This window comes from Anguilla anguilla, chromosome 5 (genome assembly GCF_013347855.1).
Source record: "Anguilla anguilla isolate fAngAng1 chromosome 5, fAngAng1.pri, whole genome shotgun sequence".
NCBI classification, from domain to species: domain Eukaryota; kingdom Metazoa; phylum Chordata; class Actinopteri; order Anguilliformes; family Anguillidae; genus Anguilla; species Anguilla anguilla.
The window spans coordinates 1,849,155-1,863,169 of NC_049205.1; the positions used below are offsets into that span (position 1 = coordinate 1,849,155).

At 51.5% G+C, this 14,015-nt stretch overlaps 1 protein-coding gene across 2 annotated transcripts in view; it reads left to right on the forward strand.

The window, feature by feature from the left end:
• The window catches only part of LOC118228514 (G protein-coupled receptor kinase 5-like), a 49,119-nt gene that overhangs the window by 22,858 nt on the left and 12,246 nt on the right, over window positions 1–14,015 (forward strand). Inside the window, exons 3-5 of one of the 2 annotated variants that reach the window (XM_035420080.1) lie at window positions 5,685–5,797; window positions 7,423–7,500; window positions 8,868–8,968. In XM_035420080.1, the coding sequence (XP_035275971.1) occupies window positions 5,685–5,797; window positions 7,423–7,500; window positions 8,868–8,968 (292 nt within the window). Of the gene's footprint in view, window positions 1–5,684; window positions 5,798–6,774; window positions 6,927–7,422; window positions 7,501–8,867; window positions 8,969–14,015 lie in introns of those variants that run through there. The other variant, XM_035420081.1, reaches the window with a different exon arrangement.

Below are 14,015 nucleotides of genomic sequence, written 5' to 3' on the forward strand. Positions count from 1 at the left end.
CCCAGTGGAAGCTGGCAGTTGTTGCTAGGCGCTGACTTCATGCTCCCGAGGGAGGGAGTGAAGCCCTTGTTGTGGGACGCTTCATTAGGCCCTGTGTGCCTATTCCCCCCCCCTCCTTTCAGTCCCCCCCCCCCCCACCCTCCCTATGCAACGAACTGGAGACCAGATTAATGAATCCTGCTTCTGACATCACATGCTTCAGCAGTAAATGGCTATGTCTTTACTGAAAGAAGGAATATGCTCAAACGGCTAACTGGAACTACATAGATACTGTTTGCCTTTGTTAGTCTTCTGCCCCCTACTGGTGAATCTCCAGTACTGCCGCAGACTGCAGAGGGAGCAGCTCCTCACTGAGTCAGTGAGTTATTATAGTTGCAGTTTGTTTTCTTGCATTGGTGTTTAGTGAGGAAGATTTTATAAAATGTTTTGGCAACACTGGATATCTCACATCATGCTGATTAATCCTGTTTGAATCCTTTGACTCCTTGAGTGAGTCAGTGAGTCGTGGGGCAGTGAGTGAGTCGGGAGTTAGTCAGTTGATTCGTTCGTCAGTGAGTGGATGCGGCCATTTTCAAGGTCACTTTCCTCCAGTCAGAATGAACCGAGTTCACTGAATACTGAGATCACCAGAAGAAGATGCCTGCAATGTTAATATTCAAGGATGCTTATGCTGTGCTCTATAAAAGTATTTAGTCATTTTTACAACCAGTCCAATGAATCTACATTCTGATTTCATCTGGGGAAATTCATTAATATCTCAAATCAGGAACCTCTGGGGAAAGGTATATTGTTTTGATGTATACACCAAGTATGCAGAGTCGTTGATCACTTTGAGTTTGATTGGAAATCAGTCTTGCTAAATGTTCAGTCGAATCTTCAGTGGTTGGTTTGATGTAGCGGGGCCTGAAGTTTAACGAATGCAGACGAACGGCTATGATAGCCGAGCCGAGATGGCCCTGACAGACGGCACACACTCGGGCTCTTATCGAACATTGCCTTGAAGACCTTATCTCCATGGCTGTACCTGACGGGGCCACTGTAGCCTGCCCCCCACACATTGCCCCCCCCCCCTCCATGCTTCTCTGCAGTCCACAAGCTTAGTGAAACATGCCAGTGCTGTTCTCGGGGTGTCATGTGACAGGCACCCAGGTGATGCTGGGATACAGGTTGGGGGGGGGGGGTAATACCTGGCTTCTCTGACCTTTGACCCAGAGGCTAGGAAAGTTTTGAGGTGTACACACAGTAAAAAGCTCAGTGTTGAATCTACTCTTACGGAGTACATGTGGACCCTGTTGGACTCATATATGAACTCTGTTAGAGTTAGATCAACACTGGGCCTTTTACTGTGTTAGAACGAAATGGACACAAAAAGTTGGAGAAAAAAAAGGAAGCACTCTGTCTCTCTCCCCGGCGATGATGCAGACTATCCTGCAGTCAGCGGTCGCAAACTTAAAAAAAAAAAAACACGCACAAATTAATTAAATAAATTGCAGCTTCACCACCATGCAAAGCCAAGAGTGCTTTGTCGGATAAGCGCACATGATAGAGATCTAATTTCTTCATCGCCGGGCTGATTGCATTATCCCTGCAGCAGACGCACAGGCTGCAGTGGCTTGAGTGGCTGTGGGTATCGATGCGACCGTTGGAAGCACTGATGTTGATTTGAAGCAGAGCGCATTACCGTCCCTTCCTGTGTGGATGGCCTGTAGACTCCGTAAGCAGTGAAGCCAAAAAGACAGGATGCCGGTCTCCGGTCAGCGCCCCGTCCCGGATTCGGAGAGGGTGGACACCGCCCGGCTGCTTCGCTTCCCTTTTTGCCCGCCCCCCTCTTCTGCTTAATTGGATCTTTAATTAAGTACTGTTTTGTTTTTATGTGTGGATGTGTGTTTTTTCCAGTCCTTGTTACTGCAGTCATGGCCTGTTTCTGCTGCTGAAGCAGTTTGGCTCATTTTTAAATTTCCCTCTGCAGTGGCAGAGCAGGCCGTTTGGGTCTGTGCGGTGCTTTTGTTTGTAGACAGTCAAGTGAGGCTTGAGCTGTGGCAGACGTCCCTTCCACTGCATTCATGGCTTCTCCAGCACATATGTATATGTCACAGGGAAATCAGGCTCCTCCTCCCTTTCAAAGTCTGTGTGCAATATATGTTTTCACTCCAGCCCTAATTCAACAGCTAGAGATCTCATTGAGCTGCTAATTAAAACAACCAGGTGTGCCAAACTAGGGTTGGACTGAAAACCTACCGGACAGTAAATCTCCAGGAGCAGAGTTGGACAGCCCTGGAACAGAGGGCATATTTGGGTACATGGTAGGGGAGGTGTGGATGGTCACTGGGGGTCTTTTATCCCTCTGTTGGTGTCAGTTCTCCAGACAGATCTGTCAGTGTGGTGTCTGTGGATGTGTCTGTGACTCTCTCAGTGCTGTGTCTGTGAGCCTGTAGAGCTGGGACATGTGGTACGGCTCAGCCTTGTCACTTCCTCCCAGACGGGGTTCAGAAAAGAGGGAAAATAATCAGCGGGAAGCCGTCGCGAAAATCTGTTCCTTTCGGAAAAGATCGCACGCGGAATCTGGACCTGCGCTTGGTGTGAGCTGGGGTGTTGGGTAAATGAGACTGTGTGTGTGTGTGTGTGTGTGTGTATAACCTTGTGTGTGTATATGTACGTGTGTGTACATGTCTGTGTGTGTGTGTGTGTGTATAACCTTGTGAGTGTATACGTATGTGTGTGTACATGTCTGTGAGTGTGAGTGTGTGTGTGTGTGTGTGTGTGTGTGTGTGTGTGTATAACCTTGTGAGTGTATACGTACGTGTGTGTACATGTCTGTGAGTGTGAGTGTGTGGGTGTGTGTTTGTAAGTGTACGTGTCTGTGTGCATGCATGTGTGCCCATAGAGGGCATATCTCAGTGTGAAGCTGTTTGGACCTGGAGGCCTGTCATGCTGCAGCTGGCAGTGTCACGAGCAGGGGGTGGGGCCTTAGCGTGGGGGGGCGGGGCCTTAGGGTGGGGGTGGGGTCAGAGCCAGAGCACACGCATGCACACACTTACACAGAAAAACACATGCACGCAGACACACGCAGGGACGCACGCATGCATGCACACACACACACACACACACACACTCCTCTTTTTTATATTTCCATGGAAAAGATGCTGCTGCTGACCAAGTGCAGGTCAAGGCAGATCTTGGAGTCTCCGGTCATCTCTCTCTTCTCCAGTCTCTTTCTCTCTCTCTCTCTCATTTTCTCTCTCTTGCTCTCGCTCTTCCTCTCTCTCTCTCTCTCTCTATCTCTCCCCCGCACCCCCTTAATCTCTCATTCTCTCTCTCGTGCACTCTCTCCCCACCCTCTCTATCTCTCGCTCTCCCTCTCTCTCTTGCGCTCTCGCTCTCTCTCAGTATCTCCGACTCTCTCTCTTCCCCTCTCTCTCTCTCTCAATGGCTTTAGATTGATATGGGCGGAGCTTACTGGGGCTCTGGCAGCTGTAGTGGTGCTCCAGGGGCGGCCGGGGGGAGGGGGGGTGTGCGAATGGGGCGGATGACGCACGCTCTCCAGGACTTTCCGGGGGGGGCGGGGGGGGTGCACCTCCTTTGGCAGCGGTGTAGAGCTGAAGCAGGAGTCTGGGGAATAGAGCCCTTCCTTCCGACGGTGCGGTTGTGTGCAGTCAGCCTGACCTCAGCCTCAGACCCAGAGCTTGTGCGCCGTTTAAAAACGCTCCTCCGCTCTACGGCACAACAAAACCCCCGGAGAAAGGTTCCGGGTTACATGCACCAGGCCTTCATTGATCTCCTGCATCCAAATTACTTTTTCTGGTGTTTCATTTTTAAACCTTCCTTGACCTCATTCTTTTACCAGTAAACTTGGAATAAATTAAGCCCCTCTACCCCACCCACACCACTGGGATGCACCTGTTAAGGTGGAAGCTTTCATTTGCATCGGTGCTAATGACTCCATCGCTCCAGCTTGCTGTCATTTCTTGTTTTTTTTTTCTTTTTTTAATGAAAATTAAGGGCTATTTGAATCTGTGTTCCTGCACTCTCAGCATCACTGAGGTTGTTTCCTTTGAGGATGAGTGGGAGATCGCTTTAGCCCTGATGAGGCTGGGGAAGCTTTCACTGACGGACAGGGTGAGCTCGCTGAATTGTGTTAGCGTGATTTAGACGGCGTCTGAAACGCATTTAAGGGTTCGAGCCCTGAAGAGCCGGAGGAGGAGTGGCCATTCAGATCTCACTCAGGATTACCGCACATTTCCGATGCAGCGTTGAAGATTAATACGCTTTCAACTTCTGATAACATGATCAATAAAATACAAGAGTGAATGGTAACTAGCAGGGCCTGTATTGGAACCCATGCCACAAAGAACAGCCACTGAATTTGTGCTAAAGTGATACTGATCAAGGAAAAAATAAGTTGTTATTATAAGGAAGAGAAAATCTGTCTACACATCTTATCTCAGAAATCACGCCAGCGCTGGCTGATAAGCAGGGTTCCTCCTGTGAACCCGGGGCAGATGTTCGTTAGATTTTGTCCCTGGCGGACTTGTGTGTGTCGCTTACTCAAAGATCAGGAAGGACGAGCTCTCTGGAGCTGTGGAATTAACTTTGTTCACCGGCTGATTTAGCCGCTTCACTGGCAGTCAGAGGGTCAGGAGGTTCGGGAGGTTCGTTTAAACTGCCACCATCTCTGGGGAATTCACACAGGGGGATTACTCAGAACACAGGCATTTACCCAGCGAGGCTGGTGTCACATCAACTGTGTGTGTGTGTGAGTGTGGTGTGTGTGTGTCTGTGCATGCGTGAGTGTGTGTGTGTCTGTGTGTGAGTGTGGTGTGTGTGTGTGTGCGTGTCTGTGCATGCGTGAGTGTGTGTGTGTGTGTGTGTGTGTGTGTGTGTGTGTGTGTCTGTGCATGTGCATGGTGCCCTGTATTCTCAGAGTGGGTTGAGTATGTCTACTAGAGACTAGCTTCCTCCCGCCATTTTGACGTCCTTCCATTCACCCTTAACGTCAAACATTCAATGTAAATTTCCCGTAATGAAACTTGCGAGACCAGGAGTAATTTTATTAGCGGCAGATGGCAGTTAGCGCCACACAAGCGCTGTGATGAGAGCGGCGATGTTGGGCTGGACGCAGGTCCCATATGGATCAATGTGAACCACGGTTCAGACCCACCTGCCCGGCCGATGCAGTGGTTAAGGAGTGTTGCCTGCTGTGATAAAGGGTGATTGTGTCGGGGAGCCTGAGAGAAATCTGGTTTGGATTTGGATGATCGTAACTCTAAAGTCAGGTCAACAAACTTCATATCCATTTCAGGTTTCACTTATCCATACTATGCACTGTGTTTTTATAGACATAATAATGGGTTTAAACTCCTGGTAATCACTCTCTCCATCTTTTTCTCTCTTCCCTTCTTCTTCACTCCCCCTCTCTCTCTCGCTCCCTCCCTCTCTCTCCCTCTCTCTCTCCCCCCCTTCCCTCTCTCCCTCTCTCCCCCTCTCTCTCCCTCTCTCTCTCTCTCTCCCCCCCTCCCTCTCTCTCCCTCCCCCCTCCCTCCCTCTCTCTCTCTCTCTCTCCCCTCTCTCTCCCCCCCCCCTCTCTCTCTCTCTCTCCCCCTCTCTCTCTCTCTCTCTCCCCCTCTCTCTCCCCCTCTCTCCCCCCTCCCTCCCTCTCTCTCCCTCTCTCTCTCTCTCTCTCTCAGAAAGGGATTACTCCAGCCTGTGTCAGAAGCAGCCCATTGGTCGGCTCCTGTTCCGGCAGTTCTGTGACACTCGGCCGGAGCTGAGGCGCTGTATCGAGTTCCTGGACTCTGTGGTGAGAGCTTCCTGTCCGGCAGAGCCGCTTCCTGTCCGGCAGAGCCGCTTCCTGTCCGGCAGAGCCGCTTCCTGTCCGGCAGAGCCGTTTCCTGTCCGGCAGAGCCGCTTCCTGTCCGGCAGAGCCGCTTCCTGTCCGGCAGAGCCGCTTCCTGTCCGGCAGAGCCGCTTCCTGTCCGCCAGTGCCGCTTCCTGTGCTGGGTCCCACGGGGACCGCGCCCCCCCCCCCCCACCCCAGTGTGAGGGGGGGCTCTTCATCCATTATGTCATTCCCACGTCAGAGACCCAGGCCACTGGGGAGGGGGGCTGCTGCGCTGGGTGGGGCTTGTTCAGGGTTGTTCAGGGTTTATGGAAGCCTGGAAAAAAAGTTAAAAGTCTCTGTCCTGCTTAAAGAAACATGCACCCCTCAATCATGTTGGACACACAAGTAAAACATAAATAAATCTAAAATTTGAGAAAGCTGTTCAGTCTGCTGAGCTGTAGTTTGTTTTGACTGCTCTGCGGTGGTACAGTGCTGTCCAGTACGGGACGCCTGACTGCAGTCAAATTGCCCCTTTTTTTGTGGGAAATGTGTTTGGTTTCCGACGTTCTGAATGCTTGCGCTGTGACCCCCCCGGCCGCCAGCTGAACAGTGTGACCCCCCCGGCGAAATGTGGGAACCCATTTTCTCCTGCATTTAGTTTCCGGCTGGGGGAATTCTGGGGTGTCTTCCTTTCAGGTGCTGTCCTGGTGCATGCTGGGTAAGGACCAGGCAGAGGAACTGTGATCAGGTCTGGGCTCCTCCTGGCAGACCAGTGTCTGGTTCCCACAGTCTTTTGCTGTGTCTGGAACACTGTTTTTTTTGGGTTTTTTTGCAACTCGCCTGTAAATCTAATCAGGAGTATTTTGGAAAAACCTGTCAGTTTGACCTGGGTCGGGGATTTGTGTTATTCGTGTGGTTAATCGCTGGTTCTCTTTGTGACTCACCTTCCCACTGAGTCTGCAGCGCACGCTCCCGTGTTGGACTGAACCGCTGCTGTCCTGACCTGTCCGAACTCTGCCGTCTGACGGTGAAGATACTCCGTCTACATGTGGCACTTGTCACGGCCTCTGGATTAGATTGCCCTACCCTGGCTTTTAAAGTGGGTCAGGTAATTTAGGCCTAAAGAAAGACAGACAGACAGATAGAGAGAGAGAGACAGGGAGATAGAGGGAGAGACAGACAGAGAGACAGAGACAGAGGGAGAGGGAAAGGTAGGAGAGAGAGAAACTGAGTGTACTGCAAGCTTGTATTACTAGAAGTTCTCCTGAAGACAGACAGATGCATTCTGAAGACACAGAAGACACCCAGGGAAAAAGAGACCAATAGGTGGAGGGAGGGAGAGACAGAGAGAAAGAAAGTGAGCGCGAGACAGAGAGAGATAGAGGTGGGGGTGCGTGCATTTCTGCCGTTCCCTCATTCACCTGACCCCCACGTGTCCCTTCCGCGGCGGGACGGAGGGGGAGGGGCCTTCGCGCGGCTCGATCGCGGGCTTTGCAGCACGGCCCTCTGTAACAGGCCGTTAGCGGGGAGAGAGAGGCGGGTACATTATTTAGCCGCACGCTAACGCGCTAACGTGCTAACGTCAGGGTCTCTGTCTCCCGCAGGCCCTGTACGAGCTGGCGCCGGACGAGAAGAGGAGGGACTGCGGCCTCAGCCTTTTAGACACGTACTTTAACAACGGGGTAAATATCGCCTCCCTCTCGCCCGCACAGCTCCACTCTGATTGGCTCTGGTTTGAAGGTTCAAGTCCAGGGATGGGGCGCTCTTAACTTCTGTGTGAAGTGCTTGAACTTCACCTGCTTCAGTGGCCATCCAGCTGATTACACTGACAATAAATGTGGTACATAATCATGTTGCGTCCGCTAAGCAAAGAATTAGAATGACTCAAACTATTATTATAGTTTTATTATTATTATCATTATTGTTATTGTTGTTGTTATTATTATTGTTGTTGTTGTTATTGTCAGAATGAGTTGTAGAGTCCTTGCTGGAATTTGGCCGTAGGGTGCTGCTCTCTCTCCAGGCCGCGGCCGCGCTCTCTCTCTCTCTCTGCAGAGCGCTGTTGTGTTTGTTTAGCAGGCCGCCGCGGCGTTGTCAGCTTGTGTTTGTTTTTGTCGCTTAAATCAACAGAAACCTTTGAAGTCCGTAATCTGGCCGTCGTTATGGTTTGATCCGATGAAGATAAACGTCGTTGTGCAAACCGTGGGGGGGGGGAAAGCGGTCATGTGACTCTGAAGTGGGTGAACTGCACAGTCTCGTACAAGCGCGGTGTCTTGTCGAAGTAACGACAAGCGGTCCATAAAGGACCCGAAAAAATGTGTCAATTTTCATCTCAGTAAAACGGTTGGAGAGCGCAGGCAGTTGGAGGGCGCAGGCAGTTGGAGAGCACAGGCTGTTGGAGGGCACAGGCGGTCGGAGGGCACAGGCGGTTGGAGAGCACAGGCGGTTGGAGGGCACAGGCGGTTGGAGAGCACAGGCGGTTGGAGGGCACAGGAGGTTGGAGGGCACAGGCGGTTGGAGGGCACAGGCGGTTGGAGGGCACAGGCGGTTGGAGAGCACAGGCGGAATAGGCGGTGTGGATTGTTCTGGAACCGCGCTGTGCTGCTCAGCAATGGCGGACTGGGCCTGAAGCCTCGCAAAGTTCCCGAGCGTAGAAACCGTTTCTGTGACCCTGTTTCTGCAGTCCATTTATGTCTTTATCTTATCTGCACAAGGAGAGATTAAAGGAGACCTAGGGCAGTTATCTTAAAAGAATATTCCAGTGAATTGAGGGTTTAATTATTATTATGATATATATTTTTTGAAAATGTCAACAACTACTTTGACAATGAGCACCAGGGAATGTTTTTAGTTTTCCAGCCCAAGCACACAAGCCTATGTCCCTTAGAGGGTGCTGAGCGTTCATATGTGCTTCTGTCCAGCCAAACACCTCCCCAGGGTTGCCGTTTCGCATAAAACAACCACAGCACCTTTGTGTTTTGTTCAATAATTCAACGGACGTAATTCAGCGGAATTGATTGATTCGTGCTCTGATTTCCCTCCTTTGAAGTCGACGGCCCATTTACCAGAAATACCTCGGGAAGTGGTGGAGGAGTGCCGGGAGCGGCTGGAGCAGAGTCCCTGCAAGGAGCTCTTCAAGGAGTGCACCAGGTGAGCGCGTCGCACAGGTAGAAAGCCCAAAACCGCCCTGCGGTGGCTGCGCTGTCCTCCTCAGCTCGGCACGGCCTCAAAGAGCCTTTCTGAAAAAAATTGCAAATACCTCCACTAACGAAAGAGAAAAACAGACATCACTCACGAGAAAATCATAAAGTTTTATTGCGTTTGTGTGTGAAGGCCCAACATGCACAAACCTTTCAGCTGAACGTGCCAAAAAAAATGTATGAAATACTTCTGCTAGTAATCACTGTGGTCCCTGGGCCCTCGGGCTCGTACATGTATCTGCTTTTGTCGAAGGCAGGGACCAGGTGTCTGATGACGCTGTTCTGACCTGCTTGTGGTTATACAGCGCGCTGAGTCGTGCCTGGACAGATTTTTATTTATTTTATGTGAAATGTTAGACATCGGTTTTTTATTTTTATTTTTTTAAACACTGAATGTAGTTTCCTGAAGCGGGCCGGAGAGGGGGAGATCTGGAAGTTTAATTCTTTCCTGGTCACTGTTTAAATGTCTCCATCGATCCCGGGTTCAGAACTGATGCTTTTTTTGGGCGGTTTTCTGTGCTTTCTCAGGTGTGTCGTTTCCCTGGCTTTCCTTCCTTTGTGTGTTTGTCTGTTTAACTGTCGGACAGCTGTATTTGTAAAGAGACGGTTGGAAGTCTAAATTTTGGTGAAAAAGGACAGAGCTTTTTTTAAAAAAATTTCATCAGTAGGTATCTACCTGTATAAATTAAGTTTGGAAAAATTTATGAAATGTGGGTGTTCATTCTTTTAAATATGAAATCTTCTTTTTTATGTATCATTTAAAAGATTGTTTAAAATTGTTGACCGTCCGACCCTCACTGATACATTAACTACACCTACAATCTCCTCCTCCCCTTTGCTACACACACACACACACACACACACACACTCTCTCCTACACACACACACACACACACACAGACACACTCTCTCTCTCACACACACACACACACACACACTCTCTCACACACACACACACACACACACACACACCCGCTTCATTGCTGGGAGGCAGTGAACTGTTACAGCACAGGCTCACACCAGCCCCTCCTTGACGCGGTCGTCACGGAAACAGCAGATGACATCACCTCTTGGTGCAAGCTCTTTCACCAACCCCTCAGCCCCCCCCCTCCCCCCCCCCCCCCCCCCACACAATACCTCAGTGATACTTCACAGCACACTCAGCCTGATGAGCAGTTAAAGCTGGTTAAAATTACACCCCATCACTCCTCCTGCCGAAGAACAGGTGCCCCCAAATATCTCTCCTTCCCGCCTCCCTCGCTTTCTCCCTCTCTCTATCACTCTCCCCTCCTTCTCTTTCTCCCTCTCTCTATCACTCTCCCCTCCCTCTCTTTCTCCCTCTCTGTATCACTCTCCCCTCCTTCTCTTTCTCCCTCTCTGTATCACTCTCCCCTCCTTCTCTTTCTCCCTCTCTGTATCACTCTCCCCTCCTTCTCGTTCTCCCTCTCTGTATCACTCTCCCCTCCTTCTCTTTCTCCCTCTCTGTATCACTCTCCCCTCCCTCTCTTTCTCCCTCTCTCTATCACTCTCCCCTCCCTCTCTTTCTCCCTCTCTCTCCATCGCTTTCCCCTCCCCTCCTCCCTTCTGTGCGTTCTCTGGAATCTGTAGTTCTTGTTTATTGTATCTTCTCTCTCTGTGGAAATGTGTGCACTCCTGACCTCCCTTCCATTGAACTCCAGAAGGGCCCGCAATCTTTTGATCTAGAGCTCCTGCCAGCCCATTGGTTCTGCCCTCAGACCCCCCCCCCCCCCCCCGACATGGTTGCTCACCAGCTGCTCCAAACCCCGCCTCGCCGCGTGCTGTGACATATCAATTCGGTTTTTTGTGTGGTCCCCTGTAGGGGATATGAGTCTGTAGTCTTAGTCTCAAGAGCCATATATTCTGCTGTTCTGAAACCTGCACTAAAAGGAACATCCAACAAAAAATAAAATAAATGAAATGAAAATACTTCCCCTCAGGAGGTATTGTGAGTCCCACCCGATTCATAAGCCCAGTACTGTCCGCTCTGCTGAGTGTTTTCATTTTTCACATGGATTATTCATGCGTTCATTCATGAAACATTTAGAAAGTACTGTGAGCTGTAAGCGATATCCCCCCTCCCACCATGATAAATAGCGGCCATTTTGGCTCCTCTGATGCAGAACCAACGGCTGTGTGTGGCTGTGGCTTGTGTTCTTGTGGCATTTGAGTGTGTGAGTCTTATCATTCTTAAGGGCCAGAACTCACCAGTAGGGCTCATTCATTCATTCATTCATTCATTCATTCATTCATTCATTCATTCATGCATGCATTCATTCATGCATTCATTCATTCAAATCATGTCACTGAAGAGCGCCCCCTTTCTGTTGCTGATGCGTGGTGCAGTGAGCTGATCAGAGAGGCAGGCGCCTCCTTGATTTAAGGTGTTTGTCCTGTTCGGGTCCATTTGGGGAACAGAACGCTCCTCAGAGAGGACCCTGTCCGGTACGGGGAGGGGGGTGCGGAGGGGGGGGGGGGGGTGGGGGGGTGCTGCCACAGAGCTTCGGCAGACACTGTGAACGGCGGGGGCTGGCTCCGGACCGACGGGACGGGGTGTGGAGCGGAGGAGCGGGGCAGAACGGGGCTCGGGACGGGAACACGCTGTACCCCTTTCATTTCGGGTAACGGTGCCAGGGCTCCTACGGCAAGCCTGTCCCGGTGGCCACAGATCACAGGGGAAGACGTTTTTAGATGGGAAGGAAACAGGTTTTTTTTAAAATAATAATACTAATAATAATCTGAAGAAAAGCGGTATTGTAGCGGCGTTTGTGTGTCCTGGCTGCTGCGTGTGAGGACCCCTCCCTGTGCCCGGGCCAGGGTTGGGGCCAGGGACTCCGTGGTCAGCCCAGGGGGGACGGTTAGCTACGCGGCGCGCTGCAGCGGCTGGGCCGCTAACTCAGGAACGGTCGAGCGTGATGATGACCTCACAAAGAAAGCACTTTCCGCCGCTGTGCTGACCTCTGTGTTCGGAGCACGGCCTGTGCCCCCCCCCATCCCAGGCTCTAAAACAGCAGGAGCCAGAATTTGCCCCACAGCGGGATGCCCCAGGGCAAGTACTCCAGGTGAAGTGGGTAAAGTGCAGAATCGTAACAACGTGTTTGTTCCTGTCAGAGAAAACAGAGGGAGTGGCACCAGCCAGAGAGTCATCTAAGCTTGACGAGAGAGAGAGAGGGAGAGAGAGAGGGAGGGAGAGAGGGAGGGAAGGAGGGAGAGAGGGAAGGAGGGAGGGGGTGATTTGGAATGGGGCGGGGGCAGGTTTGACCTTTCCTGCACGAGCCCCAGGTGCGGGGCTGCACAGACGCCAGACACGCCCTCGCGCAGCTGCATTAGCGTTCTCCTGCGCGCAGGCGGTGCTAGGCGGTGTCTCCTGTCTGGGCGAGGCAGGAACAGACTCCTGTGACCTTTAACCCCGCCCCCAGACATCCCCGTTTATCTTGTTGTGGGGAAGGACGATGGCCTGGTCTGTCGCAGGTTTGGTTTGGGGTGCCACAGATCACCGATTCGGTGTAGCAGTCCAGAACCCCCTCTGCGGCTGCAGCAGTCCTGGTCCTGGTCCATTTCCCCGCGGAATCCCGTCCCCGGGTCCAAACCCTCTCTGTTATCCCTTTTGAAGGCGCGTTTGGGAGGTGGACCTGAACGTTCCCCGGGAGTCTTTTCCATCTTCAACATTTATTTTGAACGTCTTTCTAAAGGGCCGTCTAGAAAAGTTTGAGCGTCTGTTTCTGATTAAACTTTTTTTTTTGTATCGGCGCTAGCCAGGAATGTTTCTGCTTGTTATTTTACTCTGAAGGTCATAAATTTTGCATGTTCCACCTGCTGATGGATGGAGGAACTTGGCCTCGTTAAAAAGAGTGTCAGATTTTTCTATGAGAACATGAAACCCAGGGAAAGTTTTTGGTCGGCCATACTAAGAATTAAAATTATCCATTTTTGAGTGGAGCCTTCGTCTGGTGTTGGTTTAGTGTATGTCCGATTTTTCCTGGGGTTTATCTTGAAGTTCCACTTGGATGTGTTTATTAAATGATAACTGTGGCATAAAGTACTTATCACCTTTCACAGAAGCTCAGAATAGAGCTTCTGTGTGTGTGTGTGTGTGCAGTTGCTTGTGTATGCACGTGCTTGCTTACGTGAGTGTGTGTGTGTGTGCGCGTGCATAGGCATATATGTGCATGTGTGTGTGTGTGTGCATGCACATGTATGTGTGTGTGTGTGTGTGTGTGTGTGTGTGCGCGTGCGCGTAAGCGTGTGTGTGTGTGTGTGTGTGTGTGTGCGCGCGCGCGTAAGCGTGTGTGTGTGTGTGCTGTGGGTGAGAGGGTGAGTGTGTGCGTGCTGTGGGTGAGAGGGTGTGTGTGTGTGTGCTGTGGGTGAGAGGGTGTGTGTGTGCGTGCTGCGGGTGAGAGGGTGAGTGTGTGTGTGCTGTGGGTGAGAGGGTGAGTGTGTGCGTGCTGTGGGTGAGAGGGTGAGTGTGTGCGTGCTGTGGGTGAGAGGGTGAGTGTGTGCGTGCTGCGGGTGAGAGGGTGAGAGGGTGAGAGGGTGAGTGTGTGCGTGCTGTGGGTGAGAGGGTGAGTGTGTGCGTGCTGCGGGTGAGAGGGTGAGTGTGTGCGTGCTGTAGGTGAGAGGGTGAGAGGGTGAGTGTGTGTGTGCTGTGGGTGAGAGGGTGAGTGTGTGTGTGCTGTGGGTGAGAGGGTGAGTGTGTGTGTGCGTGCTTCGGGTGAGAGGGTGAGTGTGTGCATGCTGCGGGTGAGAGGGTGAGTGTGTGCGTGCTGTAGGTGAGAGGGTGAGTGGGTGAGTGATCTGCACTGGCAGATCAGCGATGGCGCACGCTCAGCGAACCGCCGCCCACTTCCTCTACGTCGTCACGGAGATCTCTGACCTCACGGAGAGAACGCGGAGCTCTCTGCCCACCCTCAATCCACAGGCTCACTGTACGCAACATCGCCCGCAGTCCCAGCATGCATCACCCGCAATCCCAGCATGCA